The sequence below is a fragment of the Stigmatopora nigra genome, chromosome 10 (genome assembly GCF_051989575.1).
Source record: "Stigmatopora nigra isolate UIUO_SnigA chromosome 10, RoL_Snig_1.1, whole genome shotgun sequence".
In the NCBI taxonomy this organism is placed as follows: domain Eukaryota; kingdom Metazoa; phylum Chordata; class Actinopteri; order Syngnathiformes; family Syngnathidae; genus Stigmatopora; species Stigmatopora nigra.
This window is the reverse complement of record NC_135517.1, coordinates 12,735,474-12,758,363: the sequence shown is the minus strand read 5'-3', so window position 1 is coordinate 12,758,363 and position 22,890 is coordinate 12,735,474. Positions and strand designations below refer to the sequence as shown.

At 35.5% G+C, this 22,890-nt stretch overlaps 2 protein-coding genes across 7 annotated transcripts in view; both read left to right on the top strand.

Annotated features, from left to right (window-relative positions):
* chl1b (cell adhesion molecule L1-like b) overlaps positions 1-2,741 on the top strand; it is a 52,216-nt gene extending 49,475 nt beyond the window's left edge. For 3 of the 4 annotated variants that reach the window (XM_077726315.1, XM_077726313.1, XM_077726312.1), the window contains 2 exons: positions 473-545; positions 1,420-2,741. In XM_077726315.1, coding sequence (XP_077582441.1) covers positions 473-545; positions 1,420-1,624 — 278 coding nt within the window. In that variant the 3' untranslated portion in view covers positions 1,625-2,741. Of the gene's footprint in view, positions 1-472; positions 546-636; positions 765-1,419 lie in introns of those variants that run through there. The other variant, XM_077726314.1, reaches the window with a different exon arrangement.
* Positions 2,742-4,732: 1,991 nt separating this feature from the next.
* Positions 4,733-22,890, top strand: part of LOC144202694 (contactin-4-like) — a 99,919-nt gene continuing 81,761 nt past the window's right edge. For 2 of the 3 annotated variants that reach the window (XM_077725582.1, XM_077725583.1), the window contains exons 1-2: positions 4,734-5,094; positions 5,184-5,246. The gene's annotated coding sequence lies outside the window, so the exon portion shown is untranslated. Of the gene's footprint in view, positions 5,095-5,183; positions 5,247-22,890 lie in introns of all 3 variants that reach the window. The other variant, XM_077725585.1, reaches the window with a different exon arrangement.

Genomic DNA, 22,890 nt, shown 5'->3' with positions numbered 1-22,890 from the left:
AATTCTTGTCATTGCCTGTGTTGTTAACAATGACATAAGCTTTATGGTTATCTCCGTTTTTTTTTTCTTCTACTGGGATCTCCAAAGTCTGTAATTGCCCTTATTATTCACAGCTAATAGCCATCAGGTGGGTGCCCAGGTACTATTCACCCATCATGAAAACAAAAGGGATACACCGCTCAGTACTTTGTTCCCTCATTAAGTTCCCATTATTGTTGTCTAAAAAACTCATTGGCCTTTGTCTAAAATCAAAATCATCAATCATTTAATTGTAATTGTTGCAGACATAGTTTTACTCAGAGTAGATATCTCTTTCTGACCTATAGTAAATCATTTTTTCTGTATTTTTAAATCTGAATATGGAGTGTTTGACTGTAACTTGTAAAAGTACTTGAAGTCATAGAATAGCGGGTTTTTCATTTCGGGTTCTCTTGAGCATTTGTCTGCCATTGTCTCTTTTCTCTGTGAGCAGTAAAAGAAAAAGAAGACCTTCATCCCGACGTGGAGTCCCAAGGAATGAATGACGACACATTTTGTGAATACAGGTAAATGACAACCTTGGAGCAGTACTTGACTATAAAGGTCTCTTTCCTCCCCTCTCAGTCCCACTCTTTATTTCTCCCTATTGCTGCCAAGAGAACGCAACACTCATGATGAGGTTGACATGGAACCTCATACTTCTGCTGAAATTTGATGGTGCTGGTGAACTTGAATGTATGTGATAAGCAGCAGTACTAGTTATGTGTGCTTTTTGCCCATGTGTTGTTGCTGTAGTAGTTCCTTTAGTAGTGTATGTAACTAGAAAGAATGCAGTTTATGACCATTGAGATCTGGGATAAGTACTATTGAGGTGCAGAATTTGAAAAATATGTTGTGAGAATGGGAATACTGCTTAAATTTTTGAAAAACTATCTTTTGTAATATGCTCACTCGCTGCTGAGACATATTTTTATGGAGATTTGTACCAATTTATTTGAAAAATTGGTGTGCACCATTAGTTGACACTTTGTCGCAAAAAGCTTGAGAAGGGGAGATCTAGTCAAGTCTTTTTCACCACCACATTTTTCAGGAATTTAAATAACGTCACTATGTTGTTGTTCAGTGTATTGTGGGATCCACCAATGTACATATTAAATGCATTATGTTATTGTGCCTTGCTAAAATAAAAACCCAACTGACCTACCAGGAAGGGTTATATGGTGTTAGTAAACAAAGTGACGACACCAGCTTGTGATATAACCCAGAGATTCAGCTCTCAATTGTTCTCAAGTTGTGCCCATGTTTTGAGCACTCAAACATATTTCATGTATAGAAGAAAATCATCCAAATAAGTCAACAGTCTCTTGAACCTTTTTGTATTGAAATATGCATCCAGTTGTTCCAGAGCTGTAGCTACAGTAAACTATGCTTTTCCAACAGTGACAATGATGAGAAGCCACTAAAAGGCAGTCAGTGCTCTCTGAGTAGAGAGATCAAAGTGGGGGACAGCGGGGACAGCCTGGTAGACTACTCCGAAGAAGATACTCACTTCAACGAAGATGGCTCCTTTATAGGCGAGTATGCAGGCCGTAAGGAAAAAAAAGTGCCATCTGAGATCAAAGCCACTGCTAAAACCCCCGCGTGAGCTCCCTTACCTTCTATCCATCTTCGACCATGCACACTGTTTTCATTAAATCTACTCCGAGGGACAAATGGCAGTCATTCAGCCCACACATTTTGTGTCAAATATGATGGCAACATTCCCATTTGTACTGCCATCCAAGCTTTTTAATGCCTTGTTTGTTTGCAGAACAGTGACCATTGATAAATTTTGTATATATAAAAACATAGTGTAGGAATGCATATATACAGCTGTGTTCAAAATCATTTTATCTCTACTGCCATATAAGGTTGTATTATGTCTTATAATTTAATTTAAAAATCTATTCCTAAATAGGACAAATAAGTATCAGAGGGTAAATAAAATTGTCAAGTTTACAAGTTTTAATTTAATCTCGTTATGAATAACATAAAACGAAAAGTCACACTAAAACACAAATGCAGTAGAGGTTGAATACTTTCAAACACAACTGTATATTTGTCTGTATATATACACATCAGTCATATGTTCCTTACTATAATATAATTGTCATTGTTAGTGTCGTTGTTGTTTCTACACTAAATTCACCTCCAAGCCACAATTTTAAGTTTAATGATTTTTTTTATGAATACAAGTTTATTAAGTCAATGTATTTTTTTTTTTGTCCGACAACATTTGTGATTGTTTATTTACTTCGCGGCATATAAAAATCTGATCTAATGTCTGTAAAATGTTACCAATAACTTATTTTCCAGTGATGTTTTGTTGGACATGAATATTTTTGAGTCCCAGTTCTCTTGGTGATGTTTGAAGTAAATTTGTTGTCATTATGCCTCATAGGGACTCTCCAGATTATTGATTGCCTGACATAACAACTCAACTCACAAAATCCCATGAATGTATAGTGTAGGTAAATTTGTGACATTGATTTATTTACAAATGTGAACGCATTTTCATTAAATTGCATAATTTAAATGTGTCACCATATAAAGAGTATTAGTGTTAGAAATATAAATATTGGGTTACAAATGAAATTTTGTTTCACTTAAAACCAAGCACCATAATCACTGCATTGTTTTATTTTAAAATGTATACCATTCCGCATGTTCAGAACATTAATTTGTCTTTTGATGTAATAAATTGCTTTTTCCTACTTTTTTTTAATTACCTGTGTGATGAATCATCTCTAAGGTTAAATGTTATTTAAGTATTGAACTTATAACAAATATAAAAAAATATTCATTCATTTTTTATACACCTTATCCTCACAAGGATAGCGGGGGTGCTGGAGCTTGAACTCTCGATCTCAGAACTGTGAGGCCAACGTGCGAACCAATATTTTGACATCAGACAATATAGTTTATTTAAGTTTTGTGAGACAAATAGAAGGGAATTGAAAAAAAAAATGACAGCCCCTACAATGCAAAACTACAACTTAATTCTGCTAGTGTCTTTAGATTTTTGTCTCATAAATGATGACCTTGTACATTGATCTTGCTTACATGGGTGGGGATGAAGGAATACAACAGGTGATGTTTATTTGATGCTATTGCAGATGATCTGATTTCATTGTCGAACTGACCGGAATCCAGTCGCTTTTGTTTTCTGTCTACAGATCTCACATGTCTTAACTTGATCTACAGTCTGTAAATCAATGTCAGGGTTTGCATGTATTTCTCTGTCCTGTGAATTTTCATGGTGAAATGTTAGCCAATGTCTTCAACTTCATTCAATTCAATCCTAGAAACATGTTGCACTGACTATTTAATATACTCATCAGAACTAATACGTAAATTGCATCAATGGATCCATTTCCTCTTCGATTAAATCAAACTATTCCTGATCATTGATAAGGTAATAATATAATACAGTGTAGGCCGTGCATAAAATGCAATTGTTCTTGTTCAACTTCTTATATTGCATTTACTGACATCAAGCAATGTTATGTTTGATATAAGACTGTTCCATGCTCCTGTATTACAACACATTTTAAAAAATGCCATAGTATTTCAAATGAGAGTATTCTGAAACTATACTCCATTTCTGCTCGACAGGTTAACCTTCGGGGAGAAAATGGTCTTTAAGTAAATACTTACTAAATACCTCAAATATGGAGTTTCCGAATATGAGAGGAAACCATGGCACTGGCATTTATTTAACCAATGAAATGTGAGATTTAAATGGCAAAGCTATGGATGGCGCTAGTGTTCAGTCCAGGTTTTTTTTTTTTTTTTTACAGTCAAAGTGTATTTATTAACTCTTCATTGTAGATCTTGACAGCACGCCAGACTAGTCATAAAAATAGAGCCTCTTCTGTTGTAGTAAAATTTGCAAATAAGTCATGCAAAGGATGTATGAGATATAAATAATGTAGGGTTGTTTACAGTGCACATAAGTAGGCTTTGGTTGGAGACACACATGCGAGGGGCCTTGGTAATTTGAGGTTGTCATAGACTAGCAGTTTGAAAACTGCAAATTCTGCTTCTTAGGTCATTGATACTATAACAACAATCAAACAATTCAGCATTCACAGCATTATTAGTCATTCCAGTTTTGTATTGTATGAAACAACTCATTCAATCTTCACCCTTGGTCAACAACAAATAGGGGCTGTATCAATTTCATTCTAATTATAATTTCAGCCAAAATCATCATATTGCAATTTTATGCCTGACAAGTTGGATGATAATGATGTTTCTACAAAGAAAAAGTGAACACACAACAGCTTCTAATTTAAATGATAATTTGGTAACGCTGTGTTTTTCTAAGTTGTCAGCACAAGCCTTTTGAAAGCATGCATGCTTTCTCTACAAAAGATATGAAAGCCAAAACAGTTTAACCAACAATGCATATGCCATAATTTGTGCTTAAATTATGTGTTGATGTGTGTGATTAATGGTTCTACTTTAATTTATGCCTAATTTGAAAACAAATTTAGAACCTAATGTTGCTTCCTGCACTCAAATCAGGCAAATATACCTCACCAAAATCAGTAAATTATAGCAGTTAATACATTAGAAAACACAAATAACATTCAATGGGTCCAAGTAAATTGCTGCCTTCTCAAAAATTGTATTACTGTCACTTTAAGAATAGTGCAACTTCCCTTAACCTCAGCAGTACAATTGCTTTCACCTGTTGTTTCATCCCCCATGTGTCTCAGCCAATCTGCTGCTTCTTGTGTCACAATCTGTTCCTGGTGTCTCATTAACTCATGTCTGTGTTTTTTAGTCTGCTTTATCTGTTCATTTATTGTTGTATGTATACATATGTTGCATATTCCTTTTTGTTGCAATTGCATGCAAGTCTTGCCCTTATTATTTGTTTGTTTTTTGTTTTGATTCTTTAGTTTTTGATTTACTTTGTGATTATGGATACACGTCCCTTTGTTTTTGATTTGTTTGTTTTTTTTGCATGGAGGAATGTTTTCATAGAACATTTCAAGTTATCCCCAATCTGTCTGGCCTCAGTTTCCCTGCATTTGGATCCTTATCACCTGCTCAAACTTGCACAGTGTAAGTATTATTTAAAGTGTGGCTGCCTGAAACTTTTGTATATTTGTAGCAAATGTGATATCAAAAGCTTTTTTTATATACGCTTCTAGAGGGAAGAATTAAAGTATTGCTTTCCACTTCTCTTGGCCAGCACAGCACTAAGGAAAATGACAGTAAGTGAATTATTCAACCAGTTAAAACACTACAATTATTTATGTGAATATATTACCATTGATATTTGTCAGGGACAGTAGCCTGAGAAAGTCTCTGATTTTCATATTTTTTTATCTTTAACAAAACACTCGTTTTTGGTCAATCTGCCAGTTTATTATTTTGTTGATTATCATTGTAAATTATAACTTTTTCGATTTGAGAATAGGAAAGGACCCCATGGTAGTGTAATTTCATTTATAATATTTTTGGACAACACAATATTTGTCAAAGTAATGCTGTGGGGGGAAAAGTAATCACAATAATCAGTTGGGAATAAAGCCCATGTGAAAGTGTTGGTCATATTTCCATTGATCTAGCGAAATATACAGTAACTTTTAATAAGAAAATCATAGCCTGCATTTTGGAAAACTGAATCTCAAAAGCATACTAGATTTTCCCACAACTATTTGTATCCAAGCAATTAAAAAGTCAATTTTCCATAACATGTCCCCCATAACTATGGTGTCATGTAATTCTTTCAATTTAATTTACTGGCAAATTGGATGCTTTCTTGTTGTTTAGTATTATTGTCACATTATTTACACAGCTGAAATAGAAAAAATATATATTTTGCTGAAATAATCGAATGTGCTAAAATGACTGCATCAGCTCACTTGTTCATTTGCACCTCAAGTGCTCAATGAGAAAGTAGATAGATCATATACATATAATTAGATACTGTATTCTTTCATTGTATACCTGGCATAATCCTATTCTAAATATTGTAAGATAAGTACTACAAAATCAGTACAAAAAGGTCATTGACTTTTAAAAAGGATATTTTTAAAAACTGAAAGAAAATGGGCATCGCTACTTCAGTTTTTTTATGTAAGTTTTGATAGGAGAAGAATGGAAGACACTGAATTTTAATTAATCGGACCCTAATTAATGTCTTGGTTTGGCATGCTGTCATAGAGGACTGTTAGAGCCTTGGTTGTGGGGTTCTGAGCTATGTGAGAAATTAAAGAGAAATAGGTAATATGGTCAGTAAATTTCTTAAGAAAATCCAAGAAAGCAGCCAATAGCACTACTTCATAACATCAATTTAACACAGAGGAAATATGATGCTCTTGCACATGTCGTACAGATAACGTAAATGGCAATAAAAGTATACTGTACACTAAGAAATGACACCGAAATTATTTCATTTGTAATGCTTGAATCTGTATTAAGCATCAGGTTTTGCGAATAAATAACAAATACCAGTTTTCCTTAAAAAGTCAGCTGCTACAGTAGTACTGTGTGCAGCTTTTTGTGTTACAAGAGTATTGTATGTAAACATTATTTTAATATAAAACAGCATAGGCACAATTGTAAAGTATTCAAGTGAGCAAAGCACTTGTGTGACAAATTACTCGGCGTTGAGACAACAGCCTTGACCTTTAGATATTACAACATCAGTTCATTAATAATGCATTTGGCAGCACTTTGCTTGCTGCCATTACTGGGTTTCACATTGGGAGTGAAAAAAAACAACAGTTCATTCTTTGGCTTGGGCTTGCTGCAGCTTTGCCTGTCAGCGAGACTTTAAGGTCTTGTTTAAAAATTAATGAGCAGTGCTTACGCTGTAAATAAGTGCTGATAATGCAGGGTGGGTTATTTGAAATGTAAAACCTTCTGTCATACTTTGATTATCTATGTATTTGCCCTAAGCATGGATTTGAGAGCAGCTGCACAGTTCTATGTAATAGCATTTTTTTTAGTCAAACTTTATTGCTTCTTGATTTCAGAGCCCTATTGTTTAAATACTACATAATTAATACGATAGGGAATAATTCAACCAAAAACCTGAAATTTGTCACGTATATTTATTTATCTTGTATCTTTAATTAGGGGTAAAATGAATAGCAAAAGCAGAACAGCCTCAGGGCTGTTCATCATTTTGTGTGCCTGTCCTCATTAGTTTTGTTCCAGAACTTCTCTTAAACAAGCCAAAACTTGTTTAATTTGTGACAGGTTTTTAAATACCCTGTGACGGTTTAGTCATTTGTCTAATTTACGCAGCAATAATTTGGATTCTTATAAATCACATTGGCATAGAATCACTGCATCTTAGAGCAAGAGTCAATTTTTATATTCAGCCATTTATTCTTTGGGGAGGAGATCATCTCAAAACTGGAGATTACTCTTTTGCGTGACCATGACATTCTTCACACACGTTCTAATCAGTGAAATTATGTTATAGTAATTCCTTGTCTGGCAGCCAAGTAGTTAGCGCCTTGGCCTCACAGTTCTGGGGTCGATTGTTTGATCCCAGGTTGGTCGTCACTATGTGGAGTTTGCATGTTCTGCCTGGGCTTTCTCCAGGTACTCTGGTTTTGTCCCACATCCCAAAAAGGCGCGAGTGTGAATGGTTGTTCATTTTCTTTTGCCCTGTTACCTCGGGGAGTTATTGTTTTAAAAATATTGAATACTCTATCAGCATATTTTTGGTTAACATGACCTTGCATCACCGGGTGACTGCCAAGAATCAATTTTAAAATGGTTATTGGCTTAGAGATATTGCCAATAAATGCCTTTAGGTGATTATTGGATAAATCACTAGAATAAAGGGTTTCAGGGCATATTTTCTTCATTGTGTCGCTAATGTTTCATGTGAAACATATTTAACAATTCAGACGTGTGTGAATTGTGTGAAAAAAGAGTTCTGTGTCATCTAATTATCAACTTGCTTGAGGAGTTTGGGACTTTCCTCCCCACCCAAATGCAGTTTAGAAAAAGCTTGTGAAGCGTCTTACAGATGGTCATGCCCTTTAGAAGTGTCTCTCTCCCTGGTAATAGATCGAGTTGGCTCTTACTCCCTTGGTTGAGTCCTGGGTTTGGTCCAAGTGGCTGCTGTTAATGAGCCACTGTGTTCCTTTCTGTATCATCCTGGATTTTCTAGTATAGTATATACTTTGCCTTTATTATGTCCTTCCATGTTTCTGCCTGAAATCAAGTGGCAGTGAGGGTTTAGAAGCAGGTTACAGCACTAAAATATGCAGCATTGCACATGCATGTTCCCAACAAACTTATAGTGTCCCTGAAATTGCTCATTTAGAAAAAATAGCACTTGTACAACACTTTAGAGAATATAGCGTATGTTTACTATAAGGGACCATTTCAAGGTGAAGGCAGCCCTTGAAGTCCTATGTTTTAATTTTGTTTTGTGGCCAGCAACTCGGTCATTCGTCTCTTGTATAATGTTTAGTTTCCATTCTTACAACACCTATTGGAAAAAAAATGGAGGGCTTTGTGTCGGTCCCGCATGAAGCAATTTGTTGAGGCAGATCATAAATTACACAGCAAGGCTAGGGTGTCACTGATGTCACAAACAGGTCATATCCTGGTTGAAAAGCATGGCTAAAAAAAGAATGTCTGTCTTGTCTGGTTTCTGAATTGTTATACTCGTATGGAAGACATTCAGTAAGTGATTATAAATAGTCCCAACAAACCACCAGCCTGTGACGTATTGTATATACAGCGTTGTCATCAAACCATGTCAGCTGTCAGACGTCAACTATCAAAAATGTTGAATGATCAAATAAAGCTTAGTTTTATTATCATGCGACAAGTCTGAGAAGTTTCCTCCCAGCGCTGTGTCTTTAGCCCTACTGTTTTTTAGTTTTTAGTTAGTGTTATAGTATGTGCAATGAAAAAAATAATTTTCCACTTTTTTGTGATTTTAAAAATCTTTTGGAAAATATTCTTACTTTTACTTGATGTGGAGACACTGATCAACATAATCTCAATTATTAACATTGGCTTAAAAGAAGGAAACAGGCATTTTTTTCTTAAAAGCAGTACAAGAAAAAATATCCACATGCTTGATTTCTGAAAAATATCTGCAAGTGGTTAATAAAGTACTAACATCTTTCAAAGAATTCTGTAATTGTGTTCCAATTTTCATTTAAAATTTTGACTGGGATATTTCTGAGTGCTACTCCATCTTTTTATATTGTCATTATCGCTTCTAGGTATACAAGAATTGTTCGTATTCCACTCGAAACAATAAGTGACAGGCAAAGACAAACAAGGGGGCGTAAATACCACAGTTTCACCCAAATTATTGAATTTGTCTCGTATTGCCACGCTCTTCAACACTTGGCCAGGTAGTTCAATATCAGGAAGTTCCGGACGTAACACTTGGTGTCCCACTGGATTAGCAGTAATTATATGAAATGAATACCCTAATTAAGTAGATGCTTCTGATAACTGCATATTTGCCCTTGGTATAGTTTGTATTCCTGGATCCCAGGCACATACTTCACAGATCATGAAACTGAAATCTACCCTTGCTGCATCCTTTCTATTTCTGGGGGTGGATTTTCACTTGGGAGTCTTATATTGATAATGATGTGCATACTGCAGGCGTACAATCCTTTGGGATTTGCCCTTACATGAATGGCCACTTGAGTTATTATCAGTAATGATAATGACTTTTCTGCTGCCCGACTGCTGAGGCCAAGGTCTCAAGAATGAGACATGGATCAACGGTTGCACATAGTGATGTTTTTTTTCCCTTAAAAACCACCCCCCACCCATCAATTCTGTCCATACAATAGGCTTAAATCATTCATTGAAGCAGGATATAATTGTGCTTAATAGTATGTGTGTTCATCATAAAAAATATATTTTTTAAGTAGTGTCTAAGGATTGACCACTGATTAGTCAAATAGGAGTCATGAAAATGTATCTTTCAAATTCAAAGCAATTCCTGGGACTTTTTGTGGCTAGAAGATTTGGATTATTGCCATTGTATTTTCTGTTTAATAGGTTCAATGTTTTCTGACTATATATATACATTTTGTATTTGTAGTATTTGTATTTCTTAGACTGATAAGACCATGTGTTTGTTACTCTAAAGGTGAAGGACTGAACTCAAATCCCTGAAGGGGTAAAATAGATAACAATGAAGCATGAAGTGGGCTATGTGGGTGAACACACAGAGGTCATTGTTGTCTAGTTGGGATCAGCTGGCTGATTGTGTAACACTGCTGCGAGACAGCTCCTCTTGTGTTAGGGATTTAGAAGTCTTACATGTAAAAGTCAGGGGATGTGGAGTGAATGGGTGGATACAAGCAGAGATTTTAATCATGAAGGGATTTGTTACAAATTAAGGGAAGAAAACACCCTCAATGCATACAGTATATATACACTTGTTGCCCACAATGTCTTTGTATTGACTGTATAAAGAACAAAATAGCTTAACACAAATGATTTGGGAAATTTCAGCAGTCCAAAGTCAGCAAAAAAAAGTCAAATGACTAACAAAATATTTGAAGTCCACACATGATTGAGAATAATGCTCCAGGGTTGCTAACTTCCTATGTGCAACACTAGGAAAATGAGTAACACAAGCACAAACAGAGATCTTTTCTATTACAACACCTTTTAATCCACCGAGGAGCAACAGTGGTAAGCCCTGGCAGCCTGCAGCATGATTAATGTTCTGCACACTAAATTGATTTGCAATGAACCAATTGTGTGATTAGCTTCTTTCTTGGCCAATGAACTCTTAACTGAACAAGAGCATGGCTATTCAGGTGAATTTGCATGGCAAATATCATCACATTAGGCTTGTGCATTTAAAAGCCTTTTGAGCATAGAGAATCTTCATAAACATAAAACCTTGTCTACATCTACATTAGGATAGATAACATCTATAGTTAACATCTACCCTGGATGGATAGGGTCATGCATAAATCATTGTCGATGACACTGATATAAAATCAATATGATCAGTGTCTTAAAATACATGGACATCCTAATGAAATTGAGTTAAAAAAATGGCGTGAGTCAGTCTCATATGACTGCCTATAATTGCACAATAGATCATAATGATGCAAATCATAAGAGAACAAACACGTTTAATGATAAATTAAACGGTTGGTAATTTTTGCGGTGTCAGAAAAATAACTGGGGTTCGTTTTGTTACATCACTTCTTTTGGTGATTGATTAGTGTGAATGACATTGATTATTGGCTAAATAAAATACATTTGAGCATTTATACATCGGATTGTGGATGTAGTCGTGGTGCTGTTATAGGCATTTTAAAATTGTTTAGAGTGATCCTTACTCCTTGTCATCTGCCGGTCTGTTGGGCCTCTAGAATGATCATCTCTCTAGACAGACTGTCTTCATTGTATCTTGTGTGACACTGTCAGTCATCTGACCCCTTGACTTGTAATAAATCTCCCAGACGTATTCTGACAATACTCAACAGCAACTCAAGACATCATATTTCCAAGACAACTCATATCTTTTCAGTGAAGAGAACGGCACTTGTCGTCTCCGATTATTTCAAACCTTTAAACGCCTTTTCCTAGTGTGCTCAAAAAGTTGGGATAGATTAAGTTTTATCCTTTTTGTTATGTGTGTGCGTTTGCAAATAACCTCCCCAAGGAGGATTTCATCAATATAGTACTTTAAATTAAGAAGGGGCTGCATGAAGGCATCTTGTAGTGTCTAATAGATTTCCACTGCTTTTTCTCTACAATTTCAGGAGTGATAGATTGCATTGTTATTTTATTCAGAAGACTGTTCTTTTTTGTAATCACTCAACAGAAAAGTGTTAGTTAGTGTAAAATTTAAAGACAAAATCACTTCCATAGACAGGGGTTTTTAAATTGATTTGGAGGTAGAATACTTGCACATTATGAGCATGGTGTATTTGTAGATGTGTATTTAAGGCCAAAAGACTCTGTTCCACGTTTAATTGTTCAATTTCGAAGTAATAATGAGAAAAAATATATTGCATATACCAATTTACACATTGATCTATAATTATTTGTACATTTTTCCAGTTAATTATGCTAAGAGTGAGTGGGAAGATTGCCAGTACTGGTGAGAATAATTAAAACTTTATTCAATTGTCCTTTTTCCTGAAGCTATTTCAGAATTCTGTAGACTACACATTTATTTCTTTATATTAATTGATATTTAGAAGTATTTTCTCCCACAAATCAAGCCTAATGTCACTATTGTGAAAGTATTTCATTTCCTAGCAATTATGATTGGACACAGTATTCATTCATTTTGCCGCACACATGGTTAGCTTGAGTTATTCACATCAATCTCAATTATGGACAATTTAATGGTCTTTCAACAAACATGAAAAAAAAAATCCCTGCTTAAATCCAAACGTAGAAAAGATTGACAATTCTCATTGTATTCATCAAAATATTTTTAATTGTGTTGAATTCCAGACTTATGAATTATCTCCTATTTTCATAGTTGAAGGCACATTTTATATATTTATGCTATACAAATGTATTTTTTGAAGGGCGGGTGTTGCATGTCAAGTAAAACTTCTTGATGTGATATGGTTTGTACTGCAAGGTTTAAGAGAAAAATTACCTTTGTGCCTTGGGACTAAGAGGAGAAGATTCGTTTTCAGCATCGCTTCACCTGAGATGATCTCATTACTTTGTGCGAGTGGACAATCACAACATGGACTGTGCATCCACACTTAGTGGTTTTCTTTTGCCACTACATATTGATTTCAGTTTTTAATATAAAGCAGGGCATGAGCAGGACATTCAGACATTTACACACAACTTTTAAAATACTTTTTTCTTGTCACACTTTAGAATATTCATGTTTTGAGAATTATTTTCACTTCCACTGTGGTTTGGGTCAAGCTTTTGAGGGGCCTGAGGCTACCCAACCCTTTGACACGATCAATCAAAAAATTAAAGTTAGGTTTGGAAAAGAATCTTGAGCTGAATTTTTATATTCTTACTTCCTGAGAATTTCTATGAGAATGGATCTGCTCAGAATAATAAATCTATGAGGAATATCAAAATTAATGTTATTTAGTAAAATCTTAGCCCTGAACTTTGTATGGCTTTATAGCAAGAGTGGATCTAGGATTCTAGAGATTGGGGTTTAGCTTTGAAGATGTGGATTAGGGGTGAGTGAGTACACCACTTTATTTATCTGTATGTTTTTCACCAACTACATTTTACATATTTGTATTTTTACTCATAGGAGTGGGGCCTTAACTAGAAGTGTTTTTTTTGGTTTTGGGTGTGTTATAGATGTGGATGACATCAGATATCTTTAAAATTACACCAGCAATTGTATTTAGTCTGACATTGAATTTGTTTGATCAAAAGAGGGGTTGCCAGATTCCTTGTCTTTTTATCAACTTTCACTCTGATGAATTCCAGTGCTGCACATAATACTTAGATGGGCTCAGAAACTAGATTAGAAAAACTCTGGGGGTTCATTCCAAGAAGCCAACCCCAAGATTTGTCATAGCTTTAGACTATAGAGCGACCCTTCCATATTTCTGACAGAGGTCATTCCAGTACAGACAGCTCTTTACAAATAGTCAGTCTAACCTGTGAGGGGTAGTTATTTTATCTGTCATCTTACTTTCTGACATTGAAAGGTGTCAAAGGTTAGAGCATATCCAGTTTAAACAAGAGGACTCTCTACAAAGGTATCCAATGCTACCAAATCCAATTACAAAAGTTCACCACACACATCTCTTTGCCTGTTTTCTGATCCACCATGTTCAGACAAGAAAGTGTACTAGAGAAGTACACAAGCACAAAAAAACATATACACAGCTGCCTGGAAGTAAATATATATATAGCATGGGGAAATTTCTTTTCCACTAACTATTCGGTCTTACTTTGTATTAATGGATTGTAACGCAAGTGTGCAACTGTGACCAAATCAATTAATCTGGGTCTGAAAGGGTGCATTTTAACCAGCTTTGGCAGACAGAAAAGTCTTTAAAGTTTCTAATGCCAATACAATACTTAATTTGGTGGGATGTCCGGTCAGCATGCTCAGGATAACTGTCTGAAATGTGCAATTAGCAATACATGTTATCCCTAAAAGATTGCATTTGCATTTCTAATCAGTCAGTCCACTTAACTGCTGGAAAGAAAAATCTATAACAACAAATAGATAATAAAGAAAACACGACTTCCAACCTTTCAAAATGTAATTAGAAAAAATGGTTTCCCTATTGGATTGTCCTGGATTGGATAACTTTATTCATCCCGTATTCGGGAAATTTCATTGTGACAGTAGCAAGAGGGTGAGAATGCAGATGAAGGAATATAGTTACAAGTTAGAAAATACAGTCGCATAGGCCGCAGAACAACAGACCAAAAGCACAAAGTACAATAATCTAGAAATCCCATCATTTCAATAGTCTATTATTGAAATCCTACATCAAAATTGAGAATAAAATATGTTATGCTCCAGGCTAGTATTATCTCTTCCTGAAAAGACTATCAATTCGACAGACTATCAGAGGTTGACTGAATGGCTCTGTGTGACTGTAGATTAAAAAGCATACCGTACTGGCCCACAATTTATTTAGCATGATGCACGTGAATCTAAATGTTTGAAGAGAGAGGGTAGAAAAGCCTCTCTCTCACTTGTAATGTCTGAGTGCTTCGGCACCACCCAGGTTACCTACGAGCTCTTTCTTCTCCCAAGTGTCTCGGCATCCTGCAAGGTGGCATTCAACATTAACAGATTCTTTATTTATTATTAACAGACCATCAACTAAATCCGCCATGTGTCTAGTGGCCTCTTTTTGTTTTCACCAGTTTTCTTTAAGGCACCAGGTTGTTGTGTTTATTTCTGAACATTGCTTAGACTAAAAAAAAAAAGGAATAGAATATTAATTGCTTGGTTCATTACCATCTGCAGTCCAAAGTGCTCCACGTTTTTAATTATCACCAGTGGCAATTTTTTCATCAATGGATGTAACCAAAGGGTTTTTAGTTGGTCCATGGGAAGTCACTCCTCTACAATTTGGAGGCATTAAGACTGGGGTGACAAAGATTCACCAGACAGTTGAATGTAGCACACATTTACTTTGTGTGTTTCATAGCAATTATACATTAACCGTAACTTGTGGGATTGTTACATGAAAATAATTGTTTACCCACAGTCATCAATGTGAGAGGACATAAAACATTCTTAATATACTGCTGTTTATATATTATTTTGGATGTCTTGTCTCTTTTCAGAAAAGAAAATTAAATTAAATTCCTACGTCATGTTTCACTTTAAATTTACTCCCCATATTTGGCTCTTAAGATCCAGCATCCCCGCAATCCTTAAGGATAAGCATTATGGAAATTGATGAAATGAATATATATGATTGTTATTTTTAAGTGTTTTTTGTGGCTGTGCAAGTAGGGGTCTATACACCTGCTGACTCAATCACTCTTTTTGTGATGGCTTTGCGGGAGTCTGCCTTGCTAGACAGCGGAGACCAAAATTACACGGATTAAGTGGTCTCCGTGGGCTCTGAACAAGGATTCATGTCACAATGATAAGTTAAGGTGTATGTCTTGCAATGCTTGTTTTTGATTATCGACACACATCTAGTAGTAGTAGTAGTTTCCTGTGAAAGTGGTTATTGTGAAAAAATGGCATGAGATTGCTACCATACTGGATGCCCCAAGTGATTTTGTGACGCATTATTTTTATGAATTTTCTAATGCATTGGTTCATTGGTGATTGAGCCATGGGGTTGAAAGGGAAATGATCAATTCTCACTTAAGTGCCCTAAAAATAATTGTAATCTAATAATGAAATCCAATATTAATACTAATTGTAACTACATTGCCAGCATTTAATCCTTTTTAACCTCTTTTGAAAAGGTTCATTGCCAGACCTCAAAGTTATAATGGATTTGAATTAATGACTTCAATTCATAACTATGTTCATCGTTCTGTGAGCAATGAATAGCGACACATAGAAGCATTAAAAATACTTGGGTGAAAAGTACCATCAAACGGACATCAACTAAATACCCAGACTTGATTGTAAAATGTATTCGTAAAACACCTATCTGAAGAAAAAAAGATATCAGTGGTGTTTGTCTCTTTAAGGGGTAGACAGGTTATAGCTGCAAGTGATAAATCTCTAATACTATAGTGGTTTATTTGTCTACCTTCAGCACAGGCAGCATTACTTCAATCCCTGTTCAGTTGCAGTGTAAGTGGCTGTGTTTCTCTCAAGTAAATCCCCAGCATTTGAGTGTTGACCAGCCCACAATATATTCTGCCTTTCATCCGCTGTCTACTGAGAGAGACTCCAGCTCTTTGCGAAAGCCTGATCAGGATAATCAGTAAAAAAAAAAATAGAAAAAAGAGATGGAATGTATAAAGGCTGCCATTAACACAAGAGAAAGTGAAAATGATCTGCAGTATTTTACAAAGGGGTAGTATTAACAAAGCTTCTTGGGTATATACAGCATGTCCTTTATTATTCATATTATTCATTTGTTTGTTCATTCATGATAGATATTACTTATGCTCCCAAGGGTTATGAGGGTGCTTACATCCTATCTCTGCTCCCTCTGGGCAGGAGACGGTGTAAAATTTGAATCGATTGACAGCCAAATCATTGACAAACAACCTTGCTTTCTCACATTTACACCAAGACAATTTATTGTGGTGGGCCATCATGAAAAGGCTCTTTTGAGGATAGGAAAAGAAACTAGACGAATACCAATGCATGTACAGGGAGAACAAGAAAATGCAACAAAGAAAATCCAAAGCCTACAATTGAATCCTTTATCAAAACTGAAAGGCAGACCTGCATTGTGACACTTAAATGATGATGAATGGTGGAGGATCTCACCGAAACCTTTTGTGTTGAGAGACAGCTAATCTGCCATCTGACCAATAGCAAGTAAGGTGCTGTACCATAGTTTTTGTATAAAAATGAAGGAAAATTATACAACAAAGAAAACATAGTTATATACACAACTCACTTAACAATAATGAATAATAGTGAGCTAAGCAGTAACTGTGGCAATGAGTGAAAAAGCATAACCGGTTATCAGATTAGCAAGGTTAATGATATCCGACAGACTCAAGCCAACCTGTGTGCAAGAAAGGAACTAAACAGAAAAAACAGACGAGAAAAAGTCACTTTACGTTGGGAGTCGGTATGTTTGATTAGAGGCTGTTTGTTTTGAAGCTGATTGAAAGAGCCTAAATGAAGACAGCAGCATTGAGCTGCATAATTAAAATGAAAAAAACATTTCTGATTATAAATATTCAAAGCAGAAACCCAATCTGCAAAAACCCAACATATTTGTTAATTCTTGCTTTTTATCATGTTATTATGAAGAATGGGGTCCATTTTTTTTTTGCTTTCAAGACAACATTTAAACAAAGCAGTGTTGCTAATAAGGGGCTATATAAGGTTATCTTGTTTTATCATCATGACATTTCTCTTTCCTTCATTTCTCTAAATTGCCAACCGGCTTTCACTGGTTTACGTAATACGAGGTTGGTCATCTTGCCCTTTGACATAATCACGAGGGCAGAAGTTCATAGCTCCATCTTCTATTTGCAGCATTTAAATGTATTTCTCTATGTACTTTGAGGATAACACAATGTTTAATATTACAAAATCTCATTGGGTGACGGTTAGGCTTTATGTTAATGTACCAATACATAACTTTGTATTGATAATGTCCGATTAGATTGAAACCTCTGTGCGTCTGTTGGCAGCACTTCATGCAATACTTTTCTTGATATTATCAGTGTGCCAAAACCCAAGAGAGCCGTGACATATCTTAATTACGTTTCACAAGGCTGTTGGAGTTAATTTCTCAAGTCACATGTTTAACCAATTATCCAAAGCTTAATGAAGCAGAACATGGCTCCCAAGAGTTCACAGGACACCCCCAGCTTTTTTTTCTGAGCATAATTCATAATTTGCTTTTCAGTCAGGGAAGCTGATTCTCATTAAACATGATGTTGATATACTGTACACCCATTTGTGTATGAAAATGTTATAAGTAAATTTACATTGGCCTGGAATACATTTTACTGCTGTTGTCTACATAACCGATAATAGTTGTTTGTGTAGTGTATATAGAAGAGTCTGGAAATGATGGCTTGCCTGCAAGACAGCATTTGGTTGGCTGGATCTGAGTTGGCGTATTCAGCTTTTTGAAACACTATTCATGTGGTAGCGTTGTTTTTTTCACAGTTATAACAAAAAAAAATAGTAATTAGGAGAATTACTTGTAACTACTATTTTTGACGTGATATATTGGCTGTCTCACCCTCTGTCCCATTGATTTCTCACGCTTACTTGCCACCTTCATTGTCCCCTTTGTTCCGGTGTTCTGTTTGGGCTGCGGCAGTGGTTGGCATGCTGCTCGCGCTGGTTGGTAACAACTGTAGTAGGGGTCCAAGCCTTTACTGGGCCTTGGCATCGCCCTAGGGTACGAATGATGCTTGACTGGGTATACAATCACATGAAGAGTGTAGTACGACTCAAGTTCTTAAGGCCACAAATTGCAGATGCAGCTTTTACTTCATACAGAATATGTGCTTGTTTTTTTTTTTTCTCTCCGAAATCTAATTTGAAATATTGATTGAAATTCTTGCAACTATGTGGATAAGAGAATATTATAACACACACAGTTCTGATCTAGATGAACATGGCACCTATAATGATTGAAGAAAAAAATATGTAGGATAATGAATATAATTTGTCATTGCCACAAGCAGATGAGAAAAATGTGACTTGTATTCTAGCAATGATAAAGTATCTTTATTGGATTTCCTGAACAGCCAGCTGCAGAGTTTCTTAGGCGAAGCCATCAACTAATCTCATTATTGATCATTTCTGCAATATTTGATTGAGACTCATGTCAAGACTGTGGAAAGAAGAGTAAACAAAATGGGCAAAGGTTAAAAAAGTGGAGACCAAATCAATGATGATGACTGACGAGATAAAGTATGCATAATCCGTATTGTGATCTTCAACTAAATCATACTATGTAGAAAAAATAATTTAGCATTTCTTTCCATCAATATTAGTTATTTGTTGTTTTTTTTCTGGATGTTCATTATCATTAACACTATTGTAAAAGATTCAAGTTTTAAACTTCATCTCTGAGTTGAATCTGCTACAACTTGATTAAAATACAACATCCAGTATTTAATACGTTAATTGTAATTAATTCCATGAAAGACCATTAATTGCATATATGCTCTCCAAACACAGACTAACGAGTGCCATTTTCAAATGCCAAATGTAATTATAGAAATGATCTTGGACACATTCTAAGATGATAATGATCTAATGACTTGACCACCTGTTGTTTATAATATATTCAAGAAGAGCAGTTTTGAAATGTAAAAGTCAACATTCTATTATTCTTGAAGGTTTAAATTGTATAGGAGTTTCTTCCCTCAAATTTCAAGTATAACGATCATAATGTTTTGATACTGGTAATTTTACGTAACCATTTAAAAAGTAATCACCTCAATATTCTGTCTAAAATCAATCAACAGGTCTGTGTTTTGATATATTTTGAATGAACTACACAAGTTTTTCCTGGTTCAGGTAGTGCATAGCAATCCCCTACCTATTGTCATACTTTTTTTTAATACATTATGTATAAGTTTAATTATACAAAAAAGGCCTGCATCCATGGCAGAAAGCATTTCGGATTCACAAAACTAATCTGTAAATTACATTCTTATTAAACATTCTGTATTCTGTGAGAATGCAAGGAAAGGAAATAAAATTAAATTGTTGTTTTCTGAGGTTTAGGAGAAAGAATTCTTACAGCAGAAACTATTTTGGTATCACTATCATCTGAGCAGAGATTTCTCCTTCGAATGGTACAGTAGCATTTAAAAAAGATCAATTACTCCTTGTTCATTCATTTTCCTCTCCGCTTATCCTCACAAGGGTCACGGAGGCGCTGGAGTCTTTTTTTTTTTTTGACTAAGTGGATACTAGGAATTGTATTGAGCAGAAATCTTATCTTCAATGCATCAGGTGCATAATGCCTTGTGTAAATAGGGCAGAAATTTTTATTTTATCTCTCAGAAATACAACAATGTTCTGGAAATCCACCTCTTTCTGGCAACTGGGTGGGGAGGAGGAGACTCTTTGACCTTAGAAAATGAAGATGCTGTTGCCATGGGAACTCTTAATCCTTCTGTCACTCAAAGAATGCCTGGCTGGTGAGGCACCAACTCCAGTTGCCTTTCATGGCACACCTGATGCGCATATTTCTCATCAGGAAGTTTTGCTTCTCATTTATTCTCCCACTTTTTTTCTAAATGTGGAAATAAATGTCTCTGTAGGGCTCCCATTTGAAGTAGCAACTCCGCTACATTTAATAACTAGTGCAATTCAAACTATGACATACATATATTTCAGATCATTTGCATAGCATTCCCATTTGGCTAATGTTCAAAACCAGAGAGATGTGTCATAGCAATGTTTTTGTGTTTTTCTGGGCTTTATACATTCCCCATGGGGGCAATTTGCATCAATTTTTATGATCTGTTCCGTTAAAAATGATAAAAGCTTGTATAAAGAAAAGGGATATAAGAAAAACTGTATACATTTTTGTCTTAGGTTATAGAATATACACGTTGTCATAAGTTTTGATACTTTTCACAATTCAGTTGACTGAGATATACAATCTCAATCTACAGCAGCAAGTATCTTCATAATAACCAGATATTAATACATCATTGACATATGTATAACGAATGAAGACAAACATTGCATTTATTTGCCACTGTCAGGCCCAAATCAATCAAAATTGCTGTAATTATATTAAGCAAAAATGTACTTTTATTATTTAAAATGTTAAATGAACGGATGATTTTGATGTGAGCATGTCTTGGGGGGGAAACTGGAAATTCCAGAAAGCATAAAAATATGTATCGGCTACTGAGAATCCCATTTGTATGTGATTCCAAGAAACATAATTAGGTGTCATTTTATCAGCATATACATGTTCTGGTTGATAGGATACACAATTTGTTTATTTAAAGGCAGGCTTAGCCTAAACATAAACTACCAATTACCCCCTTGGTGAAATGGGCAGTCATTAAAAGTGCATTTCATTGTTTCACTTAAAGACCATTAAAGCCCAGGAAAAAATTAAGCACTTCTTTTTATGACTTAGGAAAGAAGGATCGTACCTGAGATGGAGACTCCTCCTATCATCACGATGAGAATGGTGATGATGGATGATGGGACTTTCATTTGTCCTTGTCAAAGTCAAAGACGTGTGGAAGTGCTGATACTTTATTGTGTATAGAAAGGCATTTTGACATACTAGACATCCTATGAAATGACCATAATAGGCTGTTGGGAATGAAGACCATTAAAAATTAATTATGAGTAACGTTCTGATTGACTTTAGGCCAGCAGAGAAAGCCTGGGAGGCTCTGATTACACAACATTGAGAAAACATTTGCTGTGACATCGCTGTTGTGTACAGAATGAAGTTTGAAGTTTTGGTATGTTTAAAAAAAATCACTTCATGTAGGCAGTATTGCATTGTAAGGTGGTATCCATTATAATACATAGATGCCTGCTGGGTCTTTTTTCTGCTTTTGTGCATTTTCACTTAAAGTTCACAGCCCAAAGGATCTTTGATTATCTATGCGTGACGGGTGCTCTACTCCCCTGTCTTTTTCTTTCTTTTTTTTTTTTTTTTTTATAAACACCAACTGCCCATGTTATCTGTGTGCACTGAATGTTTTTTTTTTTTTTTTTTTTTTGCGGCTACAGTGGTTTGGGTAGCATTTATCCAATGGTGCAGCTGTGTCTTGGTTCATTGGTCTGGATGCCGATGATTAGCAGACCTTCAAAATGTAACAAACTCCCGTAGCCATTTTGTGGCCCCTAGCGCAATTTCACGCCAGTACTGTAACCTTCCTCTGTTTCCATCGAAGTCTTGCTGCCAAATGGATCTTCCACACTGAAGGCATTGGCCCTCCTTTACTTCGGCTCCATACTTGATAGAATTCGCACAGCGTTACATTGCTCTATAAAGGGGAGTTAAACTGACACTTTGATTCGAAACTTGTCAATGTAAAATAGATGACACGGGTCCCCAGTTAATGACGGGAGTGGCTTTTCAAGACACCCAGCCGTACTCACAATCACACGGCCACTAAGTAGGAATTGATCCCATGCTGCCTGCACTGATGTCTGGGCAATGGACCACTACATCATCACTGACTAGTGAATATTTATTTGTGTGAATATTGTATGCTTTACGTTTAGTTATGTATTTAAAGAGTGGGTAGGAGAAAAGATATTCTTTTATAAATATATTGGTCTAGCCCACTTAAGATATAATTGCTATGAATGTGACCAGCGAACCAAAATGAGTTTGACACTACTTGCCTAGAGCCACTATCTTTTGGTGGAAGACAAGAGGTGGAGATCATTCGCACCACTGCTCATGCTTGTGACAACATCCATTAAATGGGTCTGATATTGTGGTCATGCACATTGGCGTTATGTATACTTTTGCTCAGTGAAGTGACATTAGTTGCATGAATGGCAATGGACAATACAGAAATGTTCTTTATATTGGACTTTAATCTGTTCTTTGATTTAGGTGAACAAAGTAAAATGTGGGGGAGATGTGTATCTAGAAATTGCTGTCTATCTTGTAGGTGGAAAGAAAACATAAAAAGGGAATCAGAGGTGTTTGTTTGGGTTTTTTTGTTTTGTTTGTTCAATTCAATTTTCACCTTCAGGCTTTTGGACATGATGAGCACTGAATATGTGCTTTAAAGGCCCCCTATCATGTGTAGAGGTAATTTACTGAATTCGATAGATTG